Source organism: Herpailurus yagouaroundi, unplaced genomic scaffold (assembly GCF_014898765.1).
Source record: "Herpailurus yagouaroundi ecotype Mexico unplaced genomic scaffold, PumYag 198, whole genome shotgun sequence".
Lineage (NCBI taxonomy): Eukaryota > Metazoa > Chordata > Mammalia > Carnivora > Felidae > Herpailurus > Herpailurus yagouaroundi.
Window position 1 is genome coordinate 2,772,825 of NW_024412429.1, and position 26,476 is coordinate 2,799,300.

Below are 26,476 nucleotides of genomic sequence, written 5' to 3' on the forward strand. Positions count from 1 at the left end.
TGCCCACTGGGCAGTAGACGGGGGTGTTGGGCACCTCAGTGTAGCCCAGTGAGGGAGGACTCCAGGCTCCACATGAGAGCACCGGCTCTTGTTGGGGCTTCATCTTCTTCTCCCCTCCCCCCCACCCCCACCATGCCCATTGGTATCTAGGGTTGCTGGTTTCTTCAGCTTCAGGTGTGGGATACACAAAGCAAAAAGAAAAACCCAGGGGACTGACCCCCAGGTCACTCCTCGGGTCCTGAAGTCTTTAGCTGACCTGCCTTCTTCTCTCCACGGTTCACAATCTTGCGTTTGTGTTCCATGAAATGTCCAGAGGGTTTGCTTGATCTTAGTGAGAGGAATAGGGAAAAGAATCTGTGTTTCGCCTTCTGTGTATGTAATTCATCTACTTCCAGGACGTAATAAAAAGAGAGACAGTGTTTGTGCCCACCCACACAAGGTGCGTGCATGCACACATTATTGCTTAAGAAAGTGCGCTGAGGAGTGCATCTGGTGCGTTGAGCCATGCTGGGGAATAATCTGGGTTCAGGGCAATGTTCAAGTATCCATCTAAATCAGATATTACTGATTTAAAGTCCCAGCATCTGCAGGGCTTACAGCTAGAGTTTTACCTTGAGTACTTCAGATTCAAAATGAGGCAGAACATACAAAGCAAAATAGAACCGGAATCTTTCAGGTCTTCAGAGATTGGTGGTATACATTCTTTAGTTGACGTGCCCAGGTGATACCGTAAGAGTATTGATAAGGAGAAAAAGACACTGTGTGCTGACCCAAGACATGAATGCGATTACACTTCACTGCCCGGATTTGATTAGTACTCCCTTGGGATTTTGAACATGACTTTATATGGCAGATTCTGGTTAAATATGGAATATGGCGTGTGTGAAAATGGAAGGTCTCGCCGATGTTTAAACATGTCCTTCCGTTTAGAAAATCACAGTTGTTCTGTTCACGATTTGGACCTTTGCAACCCCTAATTCATATTCAGCTGTGATGAGTCAGAGGCAGACTCAGAAAGTGAAGTGTTTATTTGAAAAATACTTGTTGACGATAATTAAATCCACCCTGGAGAATAGAGGGTGCATCGATGGACCTGTAAGTCCAGACGGTGTCAGGGAAAGACGAACACAGCTGGCTACAGAATGCGCCAGGATCTAAGTTCACTCCTTTCCTTCGCGTCGTCGTCTTTTTGTTATTTGACATTTCCTAATCCTCTCGACCTACCTGTACGTCAAGTTCCTCCCACATCTCGTTGGAGACTCTGACTCTCCCGGGACAGAGGCGCTGGGAAGAGTAACAATGATCAGAAGTGGAATGAGAGCTGAGATGAAAGTAAGGCACAAACCAGTCTTAGTTTCCTCTCTTCTGTCGTGGAATAATGTCAGTACATGCCCCATCGTCAAGATTCCCGGCTTCCGGGACCATGGCTCTGGTTCCCCCATTAAGAAAAGCAGTGATTTGTTAAGTTCGTGTCCAGAGTACCCTGCGGGCACCGTCTGTCACTTCTTCAGCAGCACGCAGCGAGGTCAGCAGCAGGGATCACTGCCCAATTTTAAGAGGTCACGTCACCGAGCCCTCGTCAGGATAAGTGACATGTGCAAGCGGTGTTAGCTGGCAGAGTGAGGGGTGACCGTCATCCTGGCTCCTGGCTCGCAGCCCGTGATCCTGCTCGTTTTCCTTCTTTGAATATTGACACATCGAGCAGCACATTACCCGTGTTTCTCATTTCTCCCACTTGTCTGCGTGACTAACTCAACCCCATCCACAGAGCTTAAGAGCCTTTAATTTGATGGCACGATTTGCTGTTTCTTCTTGCCCATGGAAATGGGTGGAGGAGACTCCGGTTCGGAAATCACCTGTTCTGAAACCGTCACTCAAGTTGAAAATGAGAAGATTTCGGTTGTCTGGGAAAGTAAGCCATGGTGGGGAACCCTCAGAGTCAATTAACAACTGTCACTGATTTAATTAGCAGTGATGTCTGCTCGTGTCACCAGTGCACACTGCCCGGTCACAGGTGCTTCCTGCAGAGCAGGCGTTCGTCCGCGCGGTGTCACTGGGCACCTTCTCTGCTCTCCTGCTTTTCGCCACCATCGAGAGCAGGGAAGATGCGGAGTCTCCAGGAAGGGAGACTCTGTTTACACCAAAATTATTATTATCCTGTTTCTTAGCATCTGACCATTTTACCACATCCTAATAAAAGAGATCATTGAAACCAGGAGTCAGACGCTTAACCGACTGAGGCCCTCAGATGCCCCCGGAATATTCCGCTTAAAGATGTCCTTATGTGTCAGAGAAAATTGAGGCTCACATCTAGGCAAAGAGGTTTGTTCATAAGGTCTAAATGTTACATCGCAATTTATAGCAATTGTACTTAAATATCTGGATACACGAATAACGGTAGACTTCTCAAAGTTGCAGTAAACACAAAATATTAAGAAGCTAATTTAAGTATGTGAGTTGGAACTCCATACATCAACACCACCACTGGAATAAAAGTGAGCCGCTGAATGCGATGAGATATCCTGCCTTTGAAGTGTCCACTAAGGGATTGGCAATACAGGTGCGTTATTTATAAAGCAGTACATGTGTTCCTGAGAAACCTTGAAGTGTGCAGAATCATCCACTGAAAATAGCAAGGGCTTAGGGAAATACTGGGTTGCAATAGAATATGCAAAACCTTAGAAAATTTGTAACCAGAGCACTCACTAAAAAAATCCTAATTAAAAATCCTCGCACGGATATTAACTCTTCTCTAAATGTTCGGTAGAATTCTCCTGCGAAGCCATCCAGCCCTGGACTCTCGTTTGTGGGGAGATTTTTGATTACTCATTCAATTTGTTTACCGGTTATGGTCTGTTCAAAGTTTCTGTTCCTGTTTCAGATTTGGTAGGGTGTGAATTTCTAGGAATTTGTCTATTTCTTCCAGACTGCCCAGTTTGTTGACATCTGTATGATTGCTCATAGTATTCTCTTATAATTGTATTTCTGTGCTGTTGGTTGTGATCTCTCCTCTTTCATTCATGATTTTATTTATTTGGGTCCTTTCCTTTTTCTTTTTAATAAATCTGGCCAGGGGCTTACCAATTTTGTTAATTCTTTCAAAGAACCTGCTCCTAGTTTCGTTGCTCTGTTCTACAGTTTTTTTTGATTTTGGTATCATTGATTTTTGCTCTAATCTTTATTATTTGCCTTCTAATGCTGGTATGGGGCTTGATTCGCTACTCTTTTTCTAGCTCCTTTAGGTATAAGGTTAGGTTGTGTATTTCAGACCTTTTCTTCCTTCTTTAATAAGGCCTGGATTGCTATATACTTCCCTCTTAGGACCACCTTTGCTACATCCCAAAGGTTCTGGACTATTGTGTTTTCATTTTCATTGGCTTCCATGCACTTTTTTATTCCCTCTTCAATTTCTCGGTTAACCCATTCACTCTTTAGTAGGATGTTCTTTAATCTCCCAAGTATCCATGGTTTTTCCAGATTTTTTCTTGCGGTTGATTTCAAGTCGCGTAGCATTGTGGTCTGAAAATATGCATCTCCATTTTTTGTACTTGTTGAAGGCTGATTTGTACCCAGCGTGTGATCTATTCTGGAGAATATTCCATGTGTACTCAAGAAGAATGTATATTCTGCTGCTCTAGGATGAAATGTTCTGAATATATCTGTTAAGCCCATCCAGTCCAGCGTGTCATTGCTATAAGTGGGGGTATTAAAGTCCCTGACTATTAGGTATTATTATCCATGAATTTCTTTATGTTTGTGATTAGTTGATTTATATATTTGGGTGCTTTCAAGTTGAGGATATAAATATTTACAATCAACGGAATGAGAGAAGATATTTGCAAATGACACATGGGATAAAGGGTTGGTATCCAAAATCTATGAAGAACTCATCAAACTCAACACCCCCAAAAGCAGATAATCCAGTGAAGAAATGGGCAGAGGATATGAATAGACGGTTTTCCAAAGAAGACATCCAGATGGCTAACAGACACATGAAAAGATGCTCAACCTCACTCATCATCAGGGAAATACAGATCAAAACCACAATGAGATACCACCTCTCACCTGTCAGAATGGCTAAAATGAACAACTCTGGAAACAACAGATGTTGGCGAGGATGCGGAGAAAGAGAAAGTCTTTTGCACTGTTGGTGGGAATGCAAACTGGTGCAGCCACTCTGGAAAACGATATGGAGGTTCCTTAAAAAGTTAAAAAAAAAAAGTATCCTATCACCCAGCAATTGTACTACTAAGTATTTACCCACAGGATACAAAAATACTGATTTAAAGGGGCACATCCTCCCCAATGTTTATAGCAGCACCATCAACACTAGTCAAATTATGAAAAGAGCCCAAATGTCCATCGACTGACGAATGGATAAAGAAGATGTGACGGGGCGCCTGGGTGGCTCAGTCGGTTAAGCGTCTGACTTCAGCTCAGGTCACGATCTCGCGGTCCGTGAGTTCGAGCCCCGCGTCGGGTTCTGGGCTGATGGCTCGGAGCCCGGAGCCTGCTTCAGATTCTGTGTCTCCCTCTCTCTCTGCCCCTCCCCCATTCATGCTTTGTCTCTCTCTGTCTCAAAAATAAATAAATGTTAAAAAATATTTTTTTTAAATTAAAAAAAAAAAGATGCGGTGTACATATATAATGGAATATTACGCAGTGATCAAAAAGAATGAAATCTTACCACTTGTGCAACAACGTGGATGGAGTTAGAGTGCATTATGCTAAGCAAAATAAGTCAATCAGAGAAATACAAATATGATTTCACTCATGTGGAATTTACGAAACAAAACAGACAAACATAGGGGAAGGGAAGGAAAAATAAAATAAGATAATAACAGGGAGACAAACCATAAGAGATTCTTAACTGCAGAGAACAAACTGAGGGCTGATGGGAGGGAGGTGGGTAGGGGGATGGGCCAAACGGGTGATGGGTATTAAGGAAGGCACTTGTTGGGATGAACACTGGGTGTTATATATAAGTGATGAATCACTAAATTCTCCTGAAACTAATACTACGCTATACGTTAACTTAAATTTAAATGGAAAGAAATCCTTGCATAGGAAATAACACTTCAAATTCCTATGAAATGAAGTATGCTAGAGTTCGGATGGAATTCGGCTATAATACAGTGAAAGACAAAGGCAGCTTGATGGCAGAACGGGCAAGGATGGCTGGGGTGGCTGGCGGGGAGGCAAGGACAGAGAGGGACGGTTGCAGGCTTTGCACAAAATGCAGGAAACCACCAGCAGAAGTTCTGGAGATGATCTGGGCTCGCTCCTCTTGACAAAGATCCTGGAGAGTCTTGCAACACAGACTCTCAAGACTGAGCGTGTGGCCAAACAGGACCAAGGGGGGAGACGTGGGTCAGTGGGTGCCGTGTTCACTTGTGTTAGGGTTATTTGTGTTCAGCGTGGTGTCTTCCATGTGCTGGAGAAGTCTGCCTATGCCCCCTGCGTCTCCCACATCATGTTCATGTCGAGTCAGTCCCAACTCTGTGCGCTACAAATACATTTATTATTGAGAGACAGAGACAGAGCATGAGCATGGGAGGGGCAGAGAGAGAGGGGGACACAGAATCCGAAGCAGGCTTCAGTCTCCGAGCTGTGAGCACAGAGTCTGACGTGGGGCTCGAACTCATAAACCACGAGATCATGACCTGAACCAAATTCAGATGCTTGACCGATGGAGCCACCCAGGCGCCCCTACAAGTGCATTTTATAAAGCGTATGCCCGTAGCAAACCAAGCTGCATTTCATCAGTAACTTGCAAGTGTCAGGGCATCGCTTTTGGACAGGATCAGGTGGGTGGTTGGGAGATGCTGATTATCTGCAGAAGCTTCTGGAAGAAAAAACTGACCTTGAATCACCTTGGCTACCTAGTGTATGTTACCAACAACTGCCTTATTACTATTTAAGATTGCTGTACCTGTGAGGGGCATTTCAGTGTCTGTTCTTTATGATCGAGTTAAACTTACCCCACTTTTGGGGGGGATGTGGCAGTTCTCCAGATGTTACCCTCATCTCTTATGAAAAATCAAGCTCCAGCCCAGCGGTCTGTGAGAAATGTGAGCCGGTCCCTTCCAAGAAATGGAAATCCAGAATCAATTTAAGTTCTTCTTAAGACAACTAGAAACAACTGGAAAGTGGATTCATAAAACAAACGTTCCCTGAGGAAGTCATGCTGAATGATTCCATTGGTCTGTTAGATTTTGTGCTCTCAGAATTTTTCCCAGGCTCCTTTTATTTTTCTCTTGTGTAGAAAAAAATGAACACCTTAAAGCACAAATGTACACATTAGCTTCATTGACTCGCAGAAAAGAAATTGGAAGCTGCCAGGCTCTCTGGACTGTCATCAAAGTTAACTAGAGCTTTGCGTGCTTCTAGACAAAGCCCTTGTCCTTTGACCTCACAGGCTAGGTGGCGCCGCTTTTCTTTTTCATATTTCTCCCCTGAAGAAATTTGGAGCAACCAAGAGGGAGACTGGAGGAGAAACCAAGATGCATGTTTAGTGGCTCGGGTGGGAAGGAAGCGAGGCCCTCCCGGAGGCCGTGCGTTCTTAGGCAACACACTGAGGGCCCGCTGTGGCCTAGATTACGAGCTAACTCCTCTTCGAGGCTGTGTCTCTGTTTGATGTTGGCAACTTAGCGAAAGCATGTTTTGGGCTTCCTAATGGAGTCAATACGTGTGTTCATTCTTTGGATTTAAAAAGTGGTCTCAGCTCGTGTGAATTGAACCCCGTGTACAAGGTGCACTGTCAGTCCCATAGAGCCATGACCCCTCCTGCAGAGGAGATTGCCTCCCCCATGACCTGGGGTATAATACACCCCATGACCTGGGGTGCTGTATATGGAATAAGTCCGGTTCCCACGATCGCATGGTTGGGAAAGGGTGTTTTGATCGATATATGTCGCCATAGGCATCCGTCGGCTGCGAGCAGTTCCGTGAGCAGGACGCGTCACATCGTGATGTAGGTGATAACATGATTTTACCTGTTTCGCTTGGTGAGGTGAGTCCAGCTTAGAAAATGATGGGGAGTTTCATCCACCCAGAGAGACACGTATTGGAAAGTCAGACCCAATGATGCGGTCCAACGAAGGCCTGTGGCGGCAGGGCAATCACCAGCCGGAGACGGCAGTCTACGGACACAGTGGAAGAAGGTTTGTTGGAGGGAGAGTCTGAATGAGAGCTGGACGAGGCAGTCCTGTCCAGGAAGAAGAGCCAGGCGCTTAGCCATGTCCCCAGGCTTCTGGGAGGCGGGGCTTACAAAGCAGATAGGATGACAAAGCCTGAGGGAGATAACTCCCTGGAACAGAAGCATCCTCAGCACCCACCTTACGTGGTGCTCTTCACATGGTCCTCGTGAAGAGGAAGATGGAGAAATTATTTTTGAAAACTCCAGTGCGATCCCACACGTAGCTCCCCAGGGACAGTTTGGGAAAGGACAGGTGTGAAAGGGAGACTGCAGACACATCAGGTGAGTAAACACAAATTCTGATTACAGCATCGCAAGGCATAAGCTCTGACTTGGGTGAACGGTCTTTTAGGATGCATGCGGACTTACGTCGTGCTGGGAACAATAAAATGTCACCGTGAACGTGATATTGTGCCACATTTCCTGAGTCACTCGGCATTCCCAGCAACCTTCAAGGCAGGCAGCGTAGGGCACTTATTTCTATCTGGAAGATGGAGAAATTATGGTGCTCAGTGTCCCCACGAGCTTCTCAAGGTCACAGAGCAAGGAAAGGGCAGGGCCGAACTCAGAAAGGATGTTCCTTGGCCTCGACCTTCGTTATTTTGTGGGTACAGAGTGTGATAAGAGTAGAGGGAAAGTAGTGCCGTTAAACATTAAACCTCTTTGGTTGCCCGATGGGGGTTCCAGTCTCCTGGCCTGGACAAGGGTCCTTACCAATTGGATGTGTGTTTCAATCTGTGTCTTTGTGACAGAGGATATCAGACCGTATGTGAGTTCCTGGTTCTGAGAGGCCAGAGTGCGGTACCTTCCCATCCCAGAGCAGAGAACTCGATGGTCGTCATCAGCACGAGGCCAGGACAGACGGTTAAAATGACGGGTGAGACAGGTCTATAGGAGAAACAGCAGTTAATGAAGAACCAGCCATCTCAGAGTGACCTCATTCACATCAACAGAACGTTCCGGAAAATGCAGGAGAGGGCCTGCCAGGTAACTCTGCGAGAATGAAGGATGGAGGTGAATGAAGGATGTCAGATTATTTGTCAGTCCAGGGAGAGGTCCGGGACAGGTCCTTCTCTGGCAAGGTGACCAGCCCGTGCGCCCCACGCCGCCCCCTTTCCGTACCACTGCCACTCAAAACACGACCTCGCAGTCACTCGTTCCCTCGCACACGTTCATGCCTGTCACCGCAGACACCCTCCCAAACGCTGCCCTCGACGCCCCGTGCTCCCATCCACCTTCCCCATGTCCTCAGACTCTTCTCCCAGAATCCTCTGCCTTGGGGTCCTCCCCAGTGGAGGCGACTCGTTCCCCTGTTGCATCTTGCGCCTGGGTGCTACGTGTGTGGGGCGGGTGGCTCCCGGTCTCAGCCCTCCCGTCAACTGGGACACCTCGTGCTTCTCTGCATCTCGCCCGGTTGGCTTCACCACTTGTCCCTGTACTCGTGTGGCTGTCCACTCCACGTGGCGTCACCACGGCGATTCTTTGCTGATTCTGGAGCCCCAGCCTCCATGCCCGTGTCCTCGACATCCGTATGAAAACCTCATCCGATGCCGTCACCTCTTACTTCCTTCGCCTCCCCCTCTCCTGTGACTTTCTCGGGCTTCTCCAAATATGCCGCTACTTTAAACTGTCAGCCCGGGAACTCCATCACCGCAGTCGACAAGTGATCCTGCACATTGTCTTGCCCCGTTTCTGTCCTTCTCGCCGGCTGTGATGGAAGCGACGCTGTAGATGTGCGTCCTCTCAGTAGAATCTCCCGCCCATCGCTGGGCCCGCCGCCTGGCCCACCCACCCCTCCTGTCGTCACCTCCTTCTGGCCAGCAAAGGTCCTATCATCACTCTGCTGCAGACTCTGAAATATCTTGCCCTGTAACCTTTTAATCTGGTCACGGGGGAAAAACACAACCTGGAAGGAGCCAGTCATTTCCTGTTCTCCGTGTGTCTGAACTCTGATGACCGCAGGGTACATTGTTCCCATAAGGATGCGTGGACCGAGCCTCGCCAGCCCAGCCTTTAAGAACTTCCCCTTGTTCCTAGCGTGGGCCTGTGCTCACCGTGCTCTCTCTTCGGGGACGACTTCCCGCTTTTCTCCCCGCACTTCAACCTGACCCGCACTCTGGCCAGCGTTCTCTCCGGTTGACCTTGCTTCTTACGAGGAAAAGAGAGAAAGAGAGGAAGGAAAGGAGGGAGGAAGGGAGGAGGGAGGAGGGAGGAGGGAGGAGGGAGGATGGGAGGGAAAAGGGAAAAAGGGAGGAGGGAAGGAAGGAAAGAGGGAAGAAGGAGGAAAGAAGGAGGGAGGAGGGGAGAAAGGGAGGAAGACGAAATAAGGAAAGAAAGAGCAAATCGTTCAGAAACATCCTCAGATTCCTGCTCTGACCCTGCAAGTCCTGCTTATACGCACCCAACCCCGTTTAAGAAAGTATCTTTCCTCCTCTAAAGGTAATCAGGAGATTCACAAGGTGGGTTAATACTCTTATTTCAGTCTTTCCATTTTTGTTTATGTCCCAGTCTCTTCTGCACGCGCGCATGCATGCATGCACACACACACACACACACACACACATGCCCGTGCACACACATTCACTCCAGATTTACACATGCTCGCTCCTTAGATTTAGTGTTTTCTCCTCGTCACCGTAAATCGTTGTAATTACCCCCTCTCACCCCACTCCTGCACCTTCTGCCCGCTGTCCATTCACTCCGCCCGCACCCCCCGGTGCAGACATTCTTTGGTGCTCGGCTACAGCAGTGACCACGCAGACAGGCGTCCCCTTCAGCCCTGTCCCAGGGCCTCTGCCAGTGGCTGTGCTGCTTAATCTGTGGATGTGTCAGGGTCTGATTCTGCTAGGACACAACAAAGAGGCTCCAGAACATCGTGACTAACGTCAGGGAGGATTGGATCTGCCGGGGGCTGGGACCGATGTGGCCGGTCCAGGCTGGTGGGGAAGCGGGGGGCTCTCCTGCACGGCGTCATCTGGGGACCGCCCATATTGTCACTCTGCTGTCTTTGAGGGTGAAGTCCTTGTCCATGGAGCTCAGACGGGATCGTTCTCAGGTTGGGTGTCCACCCTTCGGAAGACAGAAAGGGGAGCCTGGCACGTTGAGTCCGTCTTTAATGGGGTGTTGGGGAGTCCCATCAACCCCCCACACGTACCAGTGACCGGAGCTCGGCCACACGGCCGCACTCAGCAGGATGGGAATCTGGGAGACGGAGGCTCTTGCTGGTTGGCCGTGCACCCAGCGGCTGCCCTGCCCCCAGCGGCTGCCCTGCCCCCGTTCCAACCTACCTGACTTTGAAGCGATCCTGCTGATTCCTGTTTCTTTGTGGGCTCCAGAGTTTGTGGATACCATTGTGGTACCACCCTCGAACTTATCTTCGTTTTCTAGGGTTTTTTGTGTGTTCGGCTTTTAACTTTATCTCCTTCCTGGGCAATATCATCCCCTCTTTGGCTGATGTATCGGTCAGGCTTCTCCGGAGAAACAACCAATAGGATATATGTATGTATTTATCTATAGATGTCTCCATCTGGATATCTGTATCCGTCTGTCTGTCTGTCTACCTAGACAGAGAGAGGGAGGTATTACCAGGAATGGGCTCACTTGATTGTGGAGGCTGACATGTCCCTATATCAACAGTCGGCAAACGGGAGACCCAGGAGAGACAATGGTGTAAGTTTCGGTCTGAGAGCCAGCAGGCCCCAGACTCAGGAAGAGCCACGTTTTAGTTCAAGTCCAAAGGCAGGAAAAAGACAGATGCTTGAAAGCTTGAAAGCATCAGGTAGGTGGTAGTACCCCTTCCTTCAGGGAGGGTCAGCCCTTTTATTCTATTCAGGACTCCATTGGACAAGGCCCACCCACATTAAGGGGGTAATGCGCTTTACTCTCTACCTGTTCAAATGTTAATCTCATGCAAAAACATCCTCCTGACACAGCCAGGATAATCTTTGACCAAATACTTGGGCACCCAGTGGCCCAGTCAAGCTGACACAGAAAATTAACCATCACAGATGATTAGCAAATGGTAGGACCTATATAATAAGGTCCTAATATAATATATAAGGTCCTAATATAATATAATAAGGAAAAATAGAGGAGGAGCTGTTCGTTTTAATGGGTGGTTCAGGGGAGAAAATGATGTGTTCAGCTGTGGACTTGTTAGTTGAGTTTCTGTGCAAGTGGAAATAACATTTCAAGCAGAGAGTGGGCAGTGGGCACGTTAGCCTGAAGCTTGGAAGGCAAGTCTGGCGTGGAGTTAAAAAGGAGCTGTCATCTGGATATAGACGACGTTCTCCGCCTACGCTGGCGGGTCTCTGACGATCATCTCTGACACCCCCCCCCCCCCCTAGTTTTGTTCATCCTGCATCCAGTCAGTCACCCATCCAGGTTTCCCCCCACCCGTGGGATCTCAGATCACTCTGCCCTTCACGCAGCCGTGGTCCGAGCGACGTTCCCGGCTGGTTCCCGGAGACTTGCCCGCACCTCGTCCAGCTCTTCCCTGGTCAGAGGCAGTTACCACGCAGAGAAACACCTTCTAGCTAAAACCCTTTCGTGGTCCCATTGCACTTAGGACAGAACAAGATGCAGCCGGCCACTGTCCCCGCTGGTTCCCACCACGTGGCCTTCCAGTGCCTTCCAGAGCCTGCGGTGGGTCTGCTCATGCGGGGTCTGCTGTGTTTGTGTTTTGTTTGATACTCGGTCTTTGCGTAGAGGCCTCTTTTCACTTTTCTCAGCGTAGACGAGCGCTAACTCGCCTGTTGGGTTTTGGCTTTGCTGACGCTCGCAGCGGCGCCCCTGTCTTCCCGCCCTCTGTTCTCCAGATGACACGCTATGCAGAGTCCTAACAACTGCGTTTGCGTACGTAACTTGTAGTCATTTGTTCAGCGACGTTCCTGTAGCGGAATGTTAGCGCCACGAGGCTGGCGTGCCTCTCCCTCACCGCTGCTTTCCAGGGTTTATTTCACAGCCTGAGCGATTACCGCATCTCTCTCGAACACACGGATGTGCAAGGAGAATGATGCGTCACATGCCGAGCGCGTCGGGGGCTGGCACCCCGCTGGGAGGAACGGTCAACGCGTTCAGTGATGGGCCAGCATCCAGAGCATTCTCTTCTGTCAGCCACAAGTGCTCCGGTCACTGGTGGGAAGCTTCCTTCAAGGCTACCATTTTCTGAGCCGTTTGGCTGGTTAAGTGTGAATTAGCTTACTGTATCTTCTCGCTCCAGAAACGGAAGCATTCGTTTCAGGACTGTTGTTGTCACGTTAAACAATTCCCGTTAATCTGGAATGTGTATGTGTGGCCCGACGCACGTATATGTCCGTACAGATTCACGAGTAACGTGAATTGTTTCACGTGACGATCTTCATTCCGCTGCCGTGCACCGTTTTTGCCAACCCCGCGGTGAGCACCTCTCAAATCATGAACTGCAGCGTGAGAGAAACGAGAAAACGTACGCTTGGAGGTACTGGGAAGGGGACAGTGATACGCAAGGGTCTGGTGGCTCCACGCTGAGAGCCGGGTGCCGGCCCCTCCTGGAGCAGCGTCTGCGTCCCCCGGGCACTCACCCCCCGCTGCCCTCACCTTCTTGGGTCTCGAAGATGTGGGTAAGAGTCTGGAACAGCATTTCTTGGATCCAGAACATGGCTGATCGGGACAGTGGCCCTGCAGGGCTGTGGGCTGTGCCCGTGTACACACTTGATTTAATGACCTGTTGTATGTGGGGGGCCAGAGCAGCAGCCCCTCCTTCCTGAGTAGGGGTGCTATTGTGTGCGAAGTGGGTAAGGCACTCCCCTGCCCTCCGGGGCCTACAAGCCAGCAGGCCACACCTGCCAAGACAGCTGTGGCCATACAGGGTGACCCAGGGCACCACAGAAGTGCACAGGGCTAGGGGACTCGCCCCCCCCCCCCGACTTTTGTCTGGGAACAGGAAGCCGGGAGAGAGTTGGTCGGGGAGCTCCGCCTTCAGCTCTGGAACGTTACTGGAAGCCTCTCCACAACTGAGCCGGTTAGCAAGGCAGCAGATGCCGTGACAGTGACGTCACTGCATTGGCCGGGCCGTGAGTGACAGGTGGCTCCAAACGGGGGAGGGTCTCTGCAAATTCCCCGGGGAAGAGACGCCCGGCCTCCTGCCCCCGGTGCTCGCCTCGACGTGGAGCTAAGCAGGTGGTTTCTGCGTGGGTCTGACTTGCCAGGTGAAATTCCTCCGGTCCCCCAGTCCCCACGCGTGGGGGCGTGAGGAGCGTCTGGACGGGCCGCCCCTGTGAATTGCGGGGGATTCACGGGCATAAAGATACTCTCTTGTCTTCTCGTCCAAAATGCCACACAGACTCCCCACGAACGGCGACGTCCGCTGATGCGTGATAGAGACGCGTCTTAGTTTTGTCCTTCCACATGGTGGTGAGAATCCGCATTGAGCGAGGGGAGAGTTCCTTGCGGGGGCCTGAGTGGTGCTAGTCGGTCACGGGGGAGGCAGGCTGAGGTCCCGACCCCTCGGCTGCGCAAACCAGCTGAGTCACTTTTGGCTGAGACGTGTCTCAGCGGCAGTACGGTCAGTGGACCTTACTTTTTATGCCTTTTATTTTTGTGGGCCTTCTGCCCAACTTTGCTAACGCCAATTTAGCTGCTGTTTGGGGACGCACAGACGAGGAGCCTAGCGGGCGTGGTGGGAGTTTCGAGCTGGTGGGCATGCTGTGTTCTCAGGGAAGGCAAAACGGCAGTTTGAACCCGCCAGCCACAGCCCGTCAAGGAGCCGTTGGGGTGGATATTAATGGCAGAGACGTCTCTTTTTAAGCTCCATCACTTCAGAGCGGCGGGGGCCATTTCATGAACCATCGGGGTCCGCCTTAGACATCCGTGGCCACGGATCTGGAGGGAGGTTCCGGTTTAGGAACCCGGAGGACAGCAGTCGGACACAGGAACAGTGAATCTTTGCGGCTTTGCAATTAAGCCGCGTGGCGCTGGTACATGGCTTACGTTCTCCCGGTTTTAGGTTTCTTTCGCAGAGGCCCTACCCACGGTTCGAGGAGGTCGGAGCTTCTCAAAATGACAGAAATAGAGACTCCAGGAAAAAAAACGCACGGAAGCAAGACTGACGCCGACGGGAGTGGCGTTCTTAGCGGCCCGCGCTGCCGGCTCCCGGGCACGAAGACGGAGCAGAGCGTGTGCGTTTGGCCGGGGCGGTCGGCCGTGTGGTCCAGCTGCCCCCACCGCCCTTGGCTTCCAGTTAGTGGCGCGTCTGATCTGGGCTTCGCTCAAGCCCGGCAGACCCACAGCAGAACAGGTGGCCAACCTTGCCCGCTCGCCACCCGTTGGAGACGGCGGTCCCTATATTAAGTAAATGAGCCCGGGGTGCTGGATTAGGTCAGTCCCTAAAAGTGGTTCTGATTTGGCCTTGCTGCACGGGAACGGCGTGTTGCTGCCGCCCGGGGAGAACCAGCCCGAATGTTGACAAACCCCAGTGGGAGGTGTGCTTTCTGGCACGTGGGGGAGTGAGACTGTCCACGCTCCAGGAGGAGGAGCGGGCGACTCCCGGCCCTAAACCCATTTCTCACCGAGGCAGGATGCTTTCTCGCTTCCGGCAAGCCTTCTCGAAATTCTACGGGGCGCTGTTAGTAAGTACCTTCGCTGCTTCTTTACAAACTGCTTCGGAGCACGCCGTGTTGTCCCATCTGGGAGCCTCACTGGCCAGTCCCTTAGGTAACTGTATTTCAAAGTCACCCATGACATTGCTAACCTTTCCCCCTCGCTTCCTGACACTTCATATGAGACCTGGAGTGTGATTTTTTTTTTCTTTTAACTTTCACTTTTGTCATTTATTTTTCTTCGTTTAGGTGCAAACTCGTCCCGCTTGGCTGCTGTTTTTGTTTATATGTTGACTCGCGAGGGGGTCCTGTTGCCCAGCGGCTGCTCTCTGGCAGACGTTATTTGATCTCGCCGTTGAGACTGCAGAACCTCGCTCGCTCTTGGGCCCCTGCTCGAGCTCTGGTCTCTGGGGGCGGCGGTTTCTTTTCCGCAAGGGGCGAGTTTAGGTTATCTAGAGCTGGAGGCACGAGGTAGGAGGCTGAGCGGTGTTCAGTCCTTTTAGGTTTTTCTTACACTTCTGCCTTCTTCTTTCTCTGCCGGTTTTTTTTTTAATTTTTTAATGTTTATTTTTGAGAGAGAGCGAGCGCACGTGCGTGCACAAGCAGGGGAGGGGCAGAGAGAGAGGGAGACACAGAATTCGAAGCAGGCTCCGGGCTCCGAGTTGTCAGTTCAGGGGCTCGAACTCCTGAATTGTGAGATCATGACCTGAGCTGAAGTTGGATGCTCAACCGACTGAGCCACCCCGGGCGCCCCTCTGCTTATTTTAGACCACTTTGTCCTCTCAGCCCTCCTTCCCTGAGCCAGCAGGTGCCAGCAGGTGAGGGTGAGGTGGGAGGTGAGGTCTTGGATCTGGACTTGCTCTGTGGGGCATTGGCACAAGCACCCCCATGCCTGGCTCACTTTGTCTCCCCCTGGGAATCCCGTTTGACAGAACTGTGTCTTTGTTAATTTGTGGTCCACTCTCCCAAAAGGATTCTCTGTCCTGTTACTGGTCCTGTGTAAGAGGTTGACTTTAATTGGTCTGTGGATATTCACTGAGCATCATGGGTAGCTGCCCGGCGAGGGGGGGGGGGCGCGCCCTGGCCAGCTTCCTCCTAGCCTTCTATGATTTGTAATATTCCGTTCTAATCTTTGGATAAACAAGTAAATGCCTGGATAAAGAAACGCCTGGGGCACCTGGGTGGCTCAGCTGGTTAAGCATCTGTCTTTGGTTCAGGCTATGATCTCGCGATTGGTGAGTTCGAGCCCCACGTCGGGCTCTGTGCTGACGGCTCGGAGCCTGGAACCCGCTTCGGATTCTGTGTCTCCCTCTGTCTCTGTGCCCCTCCCGGACTCATGCTCTGTCTCTCAAAAATAAATAAACATTAAAAAAGATTTTTTTTTTAAAGAAAGAAATGCCTGAAACATACTCAGCACTGTTATTTGGAATATGCCTTTGCCTCAACCCCACGGGGCCCCCAGTCCCTTTGAAGATTTAGACCAGAGTCCTTAGATCGTGTCGAGGCCTGGGGTGCCGTGCACACTGTGGTACCAATGGGGAGGACACAGTATGTGGTATAAACTGGGCGTGGTGGTGAAGAAAGTGTCTTGCAGGCGGTCAGACCCCACTGGCCCCTGCGAGGACACAAACTTGGCAGGGGGTGCCCGGCTGGGACGCAGGAGCAGTTGGGAGCCTGGTGGGCCTCGCTGGGGTTTGTGAGGAGAGACCGGCCCCTGGAAATCCTTGTGGAGTCGCAGGTGAGGGAGGCCTGAGCTGCAGGAGCCGCGAAAGGGAAGGGAGGTTCCCCCCGCCGCCCCCGCGCTCTGAGCCGGGACACGAGCCCCAGACGGCGCCCGTCTCGCCTGTTTGCCCTTTGCTGGTTCCCGCCCGTCATGTGTCACAGACGTTTGTGTGTATCGGGACAGAGCGCGGGTTTCCCAAGCTGAACCACCCGGGCCCGAATCTTCTAGAACCTGAAGGATCTTTGAGAGGTTTCACTTTTGTTCTCGCGTGGCGAAACCGCCACGGGAACCGTAGGAACCGTGTGCGGTTGGCGCTCACGGGTGCTGCACACTGTTTATGACCCAGCTAGCCAAGAATCTATTTAAAGCTTTCACTTAATTAACGGTCCTTATAAAACATAGAGATGTCAGTGCCAGGTAACAGCCCTCGTGAACGCGCGTGCATGGCAGGAGCACTCGGAGGTCTCCGTCCCCGGGGACTTCCCTGAAGAACAGGAACAGATAGGTCCGCCTTCGGTGCAAGCACACGTCGCCTGTATTTGTACACGTGGTCACTTACGTCTGAAACTAGAACCTTCCGGGGCCTGCCCCAGAGGACCAGCGCTCGTTAGGCGGCGTGTCTGTGTCTGTTTCGCAGACGAGGAGCCCGAGGCCATCTGGAGGAGGCGAGTTGCCCGGTTCCCCGGGTGGTGGTGAAGCCGGGGGTGTGACCGCGCGGGCCAGCTGCCGAGCAGAGGCCCCACGCCGCCCTCCCCAGGGAGGGGACGTTCGCCTCATGCGTGGACAGGACGGCCGTGTGGCGCCGTGTGGGGGACCCCGGCCTGGAAGTGGACGAGTGGGGGTCTCGGTGCTCTGTCTGTTAAGGATCCTTACGACTGTGTAAAGCGGTTCGTGGCCACCAGGACGCACTTCTGGCCGCAGCGTCCGCGTCTGACTTCCCGATGTCTGCCGGGAATCCCGTCTGGCTCTCCGAGCCGACGGGCGTGTATTTCTGTGGCTGGGACGCTCCGTGCCGAGGAACAGGCAGATGCGCCGCCATTCTGCGGGATGGAAAGGGCCAGTTTGCCGAGTTGTTGCTCTAGTGGGTCCTCTCTGGGTATATCGACACCTTTCCGCGCCGGAGTGGGATCCGCAGTGGATGCGAACGACAGATGTGACCAAGTGCACGGGCTCGTGTGTCCAAGCCGCAGAGTCACACGGCTTCCTGCCCTCACCCTCCTCCCTCCAGTCCTCACCGTGCCCCTTCCCGGACAGCCCCCTCCCGGCCATCGGCACCCCTCCCCGGGGAGGGACGCAGTCAGGACTCCTGGGCGCCTGCCAGCAAGGTCGGGGGCCTCGGAGCGCCTGTCGGTTCCACCTCAGCATCTGGTGAGTCCCTATCAGGGTACCTCTCTCTGTGGGGCGATGGCAGGTGGACGCCCACTGTCCCAGCAAAGCGCACGGGGATGCTGGGCTTAGCCCCTTGTGGCTACCACCGGGCAGCCCTGTTTGGACTCAACAGACGTTTGCCTGTGAACCGTGGGGGCCTTTAAGTGCACGGGGTTCAAGCAGCCAGCTTACACGGTTGTCCTCGGTTACCCACGCCTGTCCTCTGGGGTCCCTCTGGCCGGCCCAGGGTGCGTCATGTGCACAGGGCCAGCGGGGCCCGCAGGTCTGAGGGCACAGCCGGAAGGAACAATGCACAGTGAGGCTGGCCGGGCTCAGCCTCGCCTCCCTTCCCCTCCACCTCCCTGTTCCTGTTTCCAGGCACACGGTTTCGGTCTTCCCTGTCGGACTGAGGGGACACACGCGCCCACGGCAGGTATGGCGGGCACCTGGCCCCCGGCTTCCTCTCTGGGTGAATCCAGACGCCTCCTGTCGGAGGCAAGAAGCAGAGAAACTGCGCATCCACGCCCCAGCGGGGGGCACGCGGGGCTGCTGGTGCGCACGGCCGCTGCAGGGGCGGCTTGGGCCCAGGGGCCCGGTTCCGCGCCGCGTGCAGGGAGGGGAGCGTGCGGCGGGTGCTGGATGACAGGGGAGGGGGGAGTCTCCGCTGTGAGACGGCCGTGTGGAGCGCGAGCACCTGTGTTGTCGCCGATGTTGGAGCGGCTCCTCGGGGCCGTGTTCGGACGCCGGGCACCGCTGAAAGCCACCGTCACCGCTCAGGGAGTGACGGGCCCGGCTGCTCCGATGAGTGACCTGCTCTGAGCAGGGGAGGCGGTGCCCACAGGAGGGCAGGAGCGGGCAGCGTCGGTGCACGGGGGTCTGGGGTGGGCGGGAAAGTCTGCTGTTGGGGCCCCCGGCTCCCTGTGGCCAGTCCTGAGCCGGAGCCGCGTGATTGATGATGCCTGTGGCCGGGCCCTCCCCGTCCGTCAGTCACACGTGGTAAGTCCCGTGGATTTGAGTGCCATTCTTGGTCTTCGGCCTCCACCTTCAAGCCCTTGCCTGCTCACTCAAGATTACGTCCAGGTTCTCTTCCTGCTCGAGACTCTTGGGGCTGTGGGCGATGTGCGTGCAGGTGCACGTAGGTGTGCGTGTTAGTACAGATGTGCGTGTGGACAACAGGTGTGCGCAGGTGTGTGCGGGCATGTGCAGGGGCTGACTCATGTCTCCAGCTCGGAGGACCCCCTCATTGCCGCACTGGTCCGATTCCTCTCCGCCTTTCAGTCTGGATCTGGGAAATGGAGGCCTTATTGTGGCTCTTTGGGGATTAAGCTCCCGATTCCCCATTAGAAGATGCCAGCCCCGTTTTAAGTGCATTACACGTAATAACCCACTTAACCCGCAGAAGTCGTAGGAGGCCGGTGCATTGGTTACCCCACTTTACGTAGGCGGGAAGTGAGCACGAGCAGGTCGCGTGTTTATAGGCGTGCACGCTGGTGTGTATAGAAACCATTGCTAAGCTGCCTGTCACGTTAGTGCCACACAGCTAACCCGGGGCACTTCCTGGAGCCTGGAAGGCTTGTGACTCCAGCCGCGCGTTGTTTCCCGTCGGCCCGCGAACGTTCCGTGCACAGAAGCGGCCCTGTGTGCCCCTCGCTCAGACCCCAGCCCGGGCTGACGTGTTGCTGCACGGTCCTGCTCTTTGCTAAGTGGCCGTCAGTGGACCTGGGAAAGATAACGTCACGTGGGTTCCTCATCACCAGTCCCTTAGGACTTACCGCCCTCGAAGGCGTGTCCTGGCGGTAGGGTATTCTCCGCGGGCGAGGGGGGTGGCCAGCGTGGGGCCGGCACGGGCAGGGGGTCAGAGAAGACTTCCGGGCGGTGGCTGTCGGCCGCCCCCAGGTCTGGCCCCCGTGTCCCGGTGTTCACAGCACGTGTGCCCACGGCCGAGCCCGGCACCTTCCAATCCCCCCGAAGACTCACCTGCACACGGGCCTCGGCGACCGCGGGAGCCTTGCCCGAGACTTTGGGCAGAGGAGAGCAAAGGCAGCAGCCGTGTCCCAGGAAGCCCAGGGGCCCCTGCCCCGCCTTCTGCCCTCAGAGACCCCCATCAGCCGCACTCCAGCCAGAGCCTCCGCTGTCCTCTGTCCCGGCATCACCCCCTCCGCCCCATCCCGCTCTGGCCAGGTGGGGGGGCCGAGCTAGCGAGGAAGCCCCGCTCACAGAGGCCGCCCCCGCGGCAGGCGGGTGGTCTGGCGGCCTTGGTGTCGCTCGTGTATCTGGGGCTCGTGCCTGCTGCGCAGGGCTCAGCGGTCTCTCCCCGCGGCCCACACCGTCTGGAGGGACACCGCCGAGCTTCGTCTCCCGCGTCTGTGCTCCGATGGGACAGAAACCCCGTGACCTTTCACGTGGTGCCGGGTCCGCTGGCCTCCGCTGCGCGCCGGCGATCCTGCCCCTTCCGCAAACGTTCCCAAACTCAGTGTGTCTGAATGTTCTCGGCTGGCGCTTCAGCCCAGAAAGTCAAAGTTTAGCAAGCCGCATGTGGGCGGCTCACGGTGGTGGGATTTGCGTGATCCAGACGATCCGGTAAACTGACTTGAGTGGAGAAATAAATACGGTGAAGCAGACAGACACCGACGGAGAAACACATGCTTCTAACAAACCCCTTTCCCTCCGGAACCCCCCCCCCCCCCCCCCCCCCCTCCGCCTCACCGGCGGGAAATCCCGCGGCTGGCCCCCGACCCCACGGCCACGACACGGGCGCCCGAAGTCGGAAGCCGCTTGCGGCCGAGGCTTCCACGCGGCACCCCTGCCCGCGGGACTCCGGGGCTTTCCACCGTCGGGCTCGTGGGCACCCGGCTCTCAGGATGCTGCCCAGCTTTGTTTCCCTGTCCCGATGGCCGTGCCCGCCGCTCCTGCGCGTGCGGGGCCCTCACCGGCCACCGCTGCTCTTGTCACCGTCGTGGACGCGGAGGCGAGCGCCGAAGACACGATGCGGCCGAGTGTGCTGTCCCACAGCCCAGGAAGCGGTGGCAGGAACGAGGCAGGCGCAGAGCGTGGGCTCGTGTCCTCTCCTCCGTGTGTCCGGCCAGCACGAACGTGTCCCGGGGCCCCTGTCGCCCTGACTCGGTCCTTCCACGCCTTTACTGGGCCACATTCTCCTCTTTCTCCTTCCGCCTGCCAACAGAGGACATGGAGCGATGCCCCCACGTGCGCACATGCCCCCCAGGGCCTTGGGGGGCTGTCGGGACAGCCGGTGTGCACGGGCACCAGAGGGAGGCCTGGGTGCTGCCACAGGACCCCTCGGTGTGGCAAGGTCCCGCCCGGCACAGCCGGAAGCAGTGGACTACATGTGGGGACGCGCAGAGGAATGTAATCTGGCTGGCAGTCAAGGCGGTCTTCATGGAGGAGGTGGCCAGTCTCACACGATAAACAGGAGGAGCCAAGTGAGTGGAAGAGGGGAGGGTACAAGCGAAAGGCAGGCCATGCGATGCCATGGGGGACACAGTCTGTAGGCAGGGGACAGGCTCCCGTGGCTGTCGCAGGGCTTGCCGGGTTGAGTTTCTGTGGCGGGTCCTAGCACAGCACTGCGGGTTCGGCCCTGGCCCCTCTGCGTCCTTCTCCGAGATCATCTGGAAGCATCTTCCCACCTGCACGTGAAGCCGATAAGAAGCTCGGGAGTGCGTCGAGGGACAAGGACAGCCAGGCATCCCGCAGCAGGAGAGGTGGGCGTGGCTTGGTGGTGCCCCCACGCATCCCCACCCCTAGTGACCAGCCCCGGCTGTGACTGTCGTCGCGGTGATGGGGGCCAGCAGGACCGGCCATGCCCCTGTCCCTGGTGTCCGGGCCTGATGAAGCTCGCCCGCCTGTGTCTGGTCTGCGAGGGCACCGAGTCTCTCCAGCCGTGTGCTGCCCTCGGCCCCTGGACCCGAGGTGTGAGGTGGAGGCACCGAAGCTCCTCGCGCACGCTAGCCGGCCCGTGTCACCTGACCGCATCTGTCGGTGTCACTCTCGGAGTCTAGTGGTGCCGTCCCAGCAGCATCCGGACCCGGGCTGCGAGCCCACGGCTCCCTCCCCGGCCCCCGGCTTGGGGCTGGTTTCTCAGTCCCAGACGGTCACCTTGGGCAGGAGAAACCAGGTCCACAGAAGTGTGAGGACCCGAAGTGATGACGCGCGGAGGCGGTCCCCACAGAAGCTGGGCTGCAGGAGGAGCTACAAGGCCGTCGGTTCGAGCCCATGGTCTTCTCCAGTCCCGGATGAACCTGCGCTCCCAGCAGCCTGTGTCGGCACAGGAGACCCTGTCCATGCTCCCAGGGAGCTTAGGGCGGGAAGGACAGGGACAGAAGTGCCCGGTGAGGCCCCTAACCACAGATGTCCCAGTGCTTCTGTGCTCCTGGCCCTGGACACTCGAGCCGCGTGCATCCAGGCCCCCTCTGCATCTCCACAGCATGCAGCACCGCCCGGCGCGTGGGGACGAGGCGCCCTGGCACCCGCTGTTTGCATCAGGATGGCCCTGGTGGGGGGAGGTGGCACCCCTCCCCCCCTCTGGGTGTCCACGAACCATCCGCCCCCACGGGCTTCTCTTTGTCCCCGCCATGTTTCTTAGGCACCCAGATACAGCTCTTCAGACCTTACAACATTCTGTTACTATCACGTCTAAAGAGGTAGAAAAAGCACCACCTTGTGAACAGTCAGGTCCGGGCTTTCTCTCGGGAAACACGCTGAGTTGTTTGGGGAACAGGTCAGGCTCGTGCTGGGAGGGAAACCCGCTGAGGGTGCTTCCAAGGGGGCAGTGCCCGCCGAGACCCCACCCCTCCTGGGAGGGCAGGCGCTAAGCCTGTTCCCTGACCCCCGTCCCCGCTGCAGCCAGATGACGGGCTGTGCTGAGAGACTCACTTCATACTGTGGGTTCTCACAGGACAGAGTCCGGGGTGGAATCGGGTGCACCTGCTGCGTTCCCGGCCTCGACGCGGGAGCAGCTGGGGAGAAAGGTCGCTCTGCCGCTGGATGCCTCACCCAGCCTGGGGCCCGGCGCCACGGGGGTCTGGCAGTCCTGAAGGACTGGCCCCCAGGACGCCCCCTCCCACCTGCCACTTTGCGCCTGCGGGCCAGCCAGTTCCCTCACCACCCCACACCCACCATCTGAGCTGCGGATTTTGGCCCCCGAAGGTGTTAAGCGTCAACAATGCGTTCTTCTCCCACATTCTCCGTCTGATACATGCTCTGGTGGCATTTGTGCGCGGGCAGTGATCTGGGGACATCGATTTCCCAGGCAGAGGAGCACTGTGGGAAAAAGGGACGTTTGCTGAGTAATGGAGGGAAGAGCTGTGAGCCCCCGTTCTTAGGTGAATCATTAATTACAAATGAAATCTGACATTCTGTGACCACATAATTAATAAGGTAAATCTAAAACTAATAATTTAAACTAAGGAGATAATTTTGAACATTTCAGATGTCTGGAACTGAGGGAATGAGGTCTATAGATGATAACTGACTCTGGAAGCATTCTCCCTCTTGTTTAGTCATTGCCGGGTTGGGAGGGCATGGTCATCGCTCTTGCCTTTTCAACACTTTCTCCTAATTAAGAGCATGATTGCACAGGGACGCCTGGGTGACTCAGTGGCTTAAGTGTCTGACTCTTAGATTGGGCTCAGGTCAGGATCTCGTGGTTTGTGAGATTGACTCCCACGTCGGGCTCTGCGTGGAGAGCCCAGAGCCTGCTCGGGGTTCTCTCTCTCCCTCTGTCTCTGCCCCTCCTCTGCTCGTGCTCTCTCCCTCTCTCAAAATAAACTTAGAAAAGAATGTAATTTGCATATAATTTATAAAATTAAAGTCTCTGGGGTTTCAGACGCCTGCAGCACGCGCAGTCCCATACAGAGACGCATGAAGGTGTTAATGGTCATGAGGACACGTGGGTTTCAAGCCTGGCCTCTGATTTCTCGGACCCGCGTGCGCGTCCGTGAAGCCAGACTCCGGGGTGAAAGTGTGGGTCCCCACGCACCGGAGCGTGGACCGAGCGACCCCGGGTGGGCTTAGCCAGAGGCACACGGTGGGGCCACATGTCCCCCCACTGACAGACCTTCTCTCCATCCCTCATTTAACTTTCTCTTCTCTTTTGTTGCTTTTCACCCTACAGTGACTTGGCTGTAAGAACATGGCTATAAACGTTAGGATTTATGTTACTAATGGCCTTCCGGAAGCATCGGTCACAGAGGGCGGTGTGAGTCTCCGGGAAGTAGGGCGCTAGGAGACACTGAGGGCAGACAGGACGCTGTTTGCAGGGAGCCGGCTTCCCTCGGAGGCTCTGATCAAGGGTCTTGCTGTAAGTGAGCAGCCACTGTGTCCTTTGTGTCTGGGTCACTGGTACTCATCTCCAAGCTCCCGCCGATTGTCTTCTTGGGATCCCGATTATTCTCACCCTCTGAGACAGACTTTGGGGACGCCACAGAGCCCCCCAGCATTGGCCCGCCCTTCCCGGCTCTCCCTCCCGCCGCCCGGGGGCTCGGGGCTCTGAGTGGGGCGCGGTGAGCAGACCCCCGACGTCTATGACGTGAGCCGAGGGTGAACCCTGGGCAAGAAAAAGAGCCAGAACATCCCATTTGCCTTCGGTGGCATTTCAACACCAGTGTTTTATTAAGTAAGCGGGACCGAAAGAGCCGAGGGAGGCCTGTGCCTTTGTTTTCAACGGAGCGTTTATGGTCCTCGTTTCATTACTGAATTAAAACGGAGAAAGCGGGTACATTTTATTGCCCATAAGTAGCGGAGGGGAAGTTTGTTCCGAAATGTGTTCCTTGGGTGAGTTGCCCCGTAGGTTAAACAGAAAAGCAGCCTCTGAAAACCTTAGGGCGCTGCTTAAGGACGAGCAAAGCATTACGATTAAACCATGCGTGGCACAGGCCATTTCTCGCTTTACATTCTTACTCGTCATAAGATTTAAACCTGAGCCCACCATCCCGGGACAGAATGATGGGGTTTGAGAGTGACGCACAGGAAGGCTAGTATGTGTCCCCTTGCGGAGGGGCTGAGGACGGGACGCTCCTGGCGGGGACACTGTTGGGGGAGGGAGGGTGTCATCGCATTAGCATCCTGCGGTGGGGAATTCAAGAGAGGGCTTTGTCCCTGGGACAGAGGCCACTGTGTCATTTTGGGAGCAACCTCGGGGGGGGGGGGGCGGCAGAAACGAAGGAGTGGCCCAGCGCTGGGACCTGAAGCCACACGAGGAGGGCAGCATCTGGGGGCCACCGGGGTACAGCTCTCCTTCTGCGCCCGGGACCCCAGGTGTCCAGGCAGAAAGAGGCTCAGATTTCCCAGGGGTGGCGAGTCTGGGCAGCAGGTTGAGGGAGGGACCGGGGACAGGCCTACAAGGAGACGTCGTGCACGGGGCCGACGTGAGGACCGTCGGTCCTGGGGGTGGTGAAGGTCGCGGGCCCCCCGCCGCCGCTGCCTGTCCCGAGGCGGGGTGTCTGCTTCCTCCACGGTCCGTCAGCCCGCAGCGTCTTCAGCTGTGCGGCGGTGCTCAGACATCGTCGTTCTCCAAACGTCTGTGGGTTGACACGCGAGGGAACAGAGGCTTCCTTTCTTGCTCTGATTTCTACCGCCTTTTCCTTTCTGGCTGGGTTTCTTTCCGTCTCCTTCTGTCTTCGCTGTTCGCTGCAGAACGAAGGCTGACTTGGAGCAGAAGAGGGGGAAAGGCAGGAGGGAGATGGGGGCTGGTAGGGACGGATGGCACGTGGGGGGACACTGAGGGTCCCCCTTCACCGTGCCGTCCCCCTGGGCCCTGTCCTCCGTGCCCTCGCGTCTTCACAGTGTGCACTGTCTTACTTGGAGGCAAACGTGAGGGGCAGTGTGTGTTATTCGTTGCGTCGTGACCTAAGGGGCAACATCCGTCACTCAATTGTTCTCTTTGCGGTTTTATTCCCACTAATGTGTTGCCTGTTTGTGCTGGTGGCTGGCCAGCCAGGTCTTGTAACGTGAGCCGCGTTTCGTAAAATTGCTATTTGTGGCGAACGAGTATGGATCCATGTGCTAACGACCGCAGCCAAAGATCCACTTGGGGATGGACATCTAAATACGCACAGCTCCTAAATGTTCAACCCGCGGGCAAATCTGGGAAATTCAGCTGCCATCACCGATGACGTACCATGCACTTGAGTGTGGAGCACCGGCACGTACAGTGGGGCCGCAGGGGCAGCACCAGACACAGGGAATTTAGAATTAAAAGACCTAGAATTCGGGCGCCTGGGTGGTGCAGTCGGTTAAGCGTCCGACTCTTGATCTCAGCTCAGGTCGTGATCTCACGGTTTGTGAGTTAGAGCCCCGCGTGGGCTCCAAGCTTGGAGGCCGCTTGGGGTTCTGTCTCTCCTCCTCTCTGCCCCTCCCTGCTTGTGCGCGCGCGCTCTCTCCCCCTGCCTCTCAAAATAAATAAATAAGCTTTAAAAAAATTACAAAAAAAGACCAACCTTCAAGCTCCCTTTGGCTGCTTACTGTCTATAAGTCTGATGCAGGTCCAAAGGCCTCTTTGAAACTCAGTCTTGTTCTTTCTCTCACCTTGCCCCCAACCCACTCACACCCAGGGATGAATCACAAACCGCGGTAATTCCTCCCTGTCACAGTGAT

The 26,476-nt window shown here is 54.7% G+C and overlaps 1 protein-coding gene across 3 annotated transcripts in view; it reads left to right on the top strand.

Annotated features, from left to right (window-relative positions):
• The window catches only part of RPS6KA2 (ribosomal protein S6 kinase A2), a 345,801-nt gene that overhangs the window by 110,434 nt on the left and 208,891 nt on the right, over positions 1–26,476 (top strand). Inside the window, exon 1 of one of the 3 annotated variants that reach the window (XM_040448693.1) lies at positions 14,719–14,805. The exons of the other annotated variants lie outside the window; for them this stretch is intronic. Coding sequence (XP_040304627.1) covers positions 14,755–14,805 — 51 coding nt within the window. The 5' untranslated portion in view covers positions 14,719–14,754. Of the gene's footprint in view, positions 1–14,718; positions 14,806–26,476 lie in introns of those variants that run through there. 3 annotated transcript variants of the gene reach the window in all.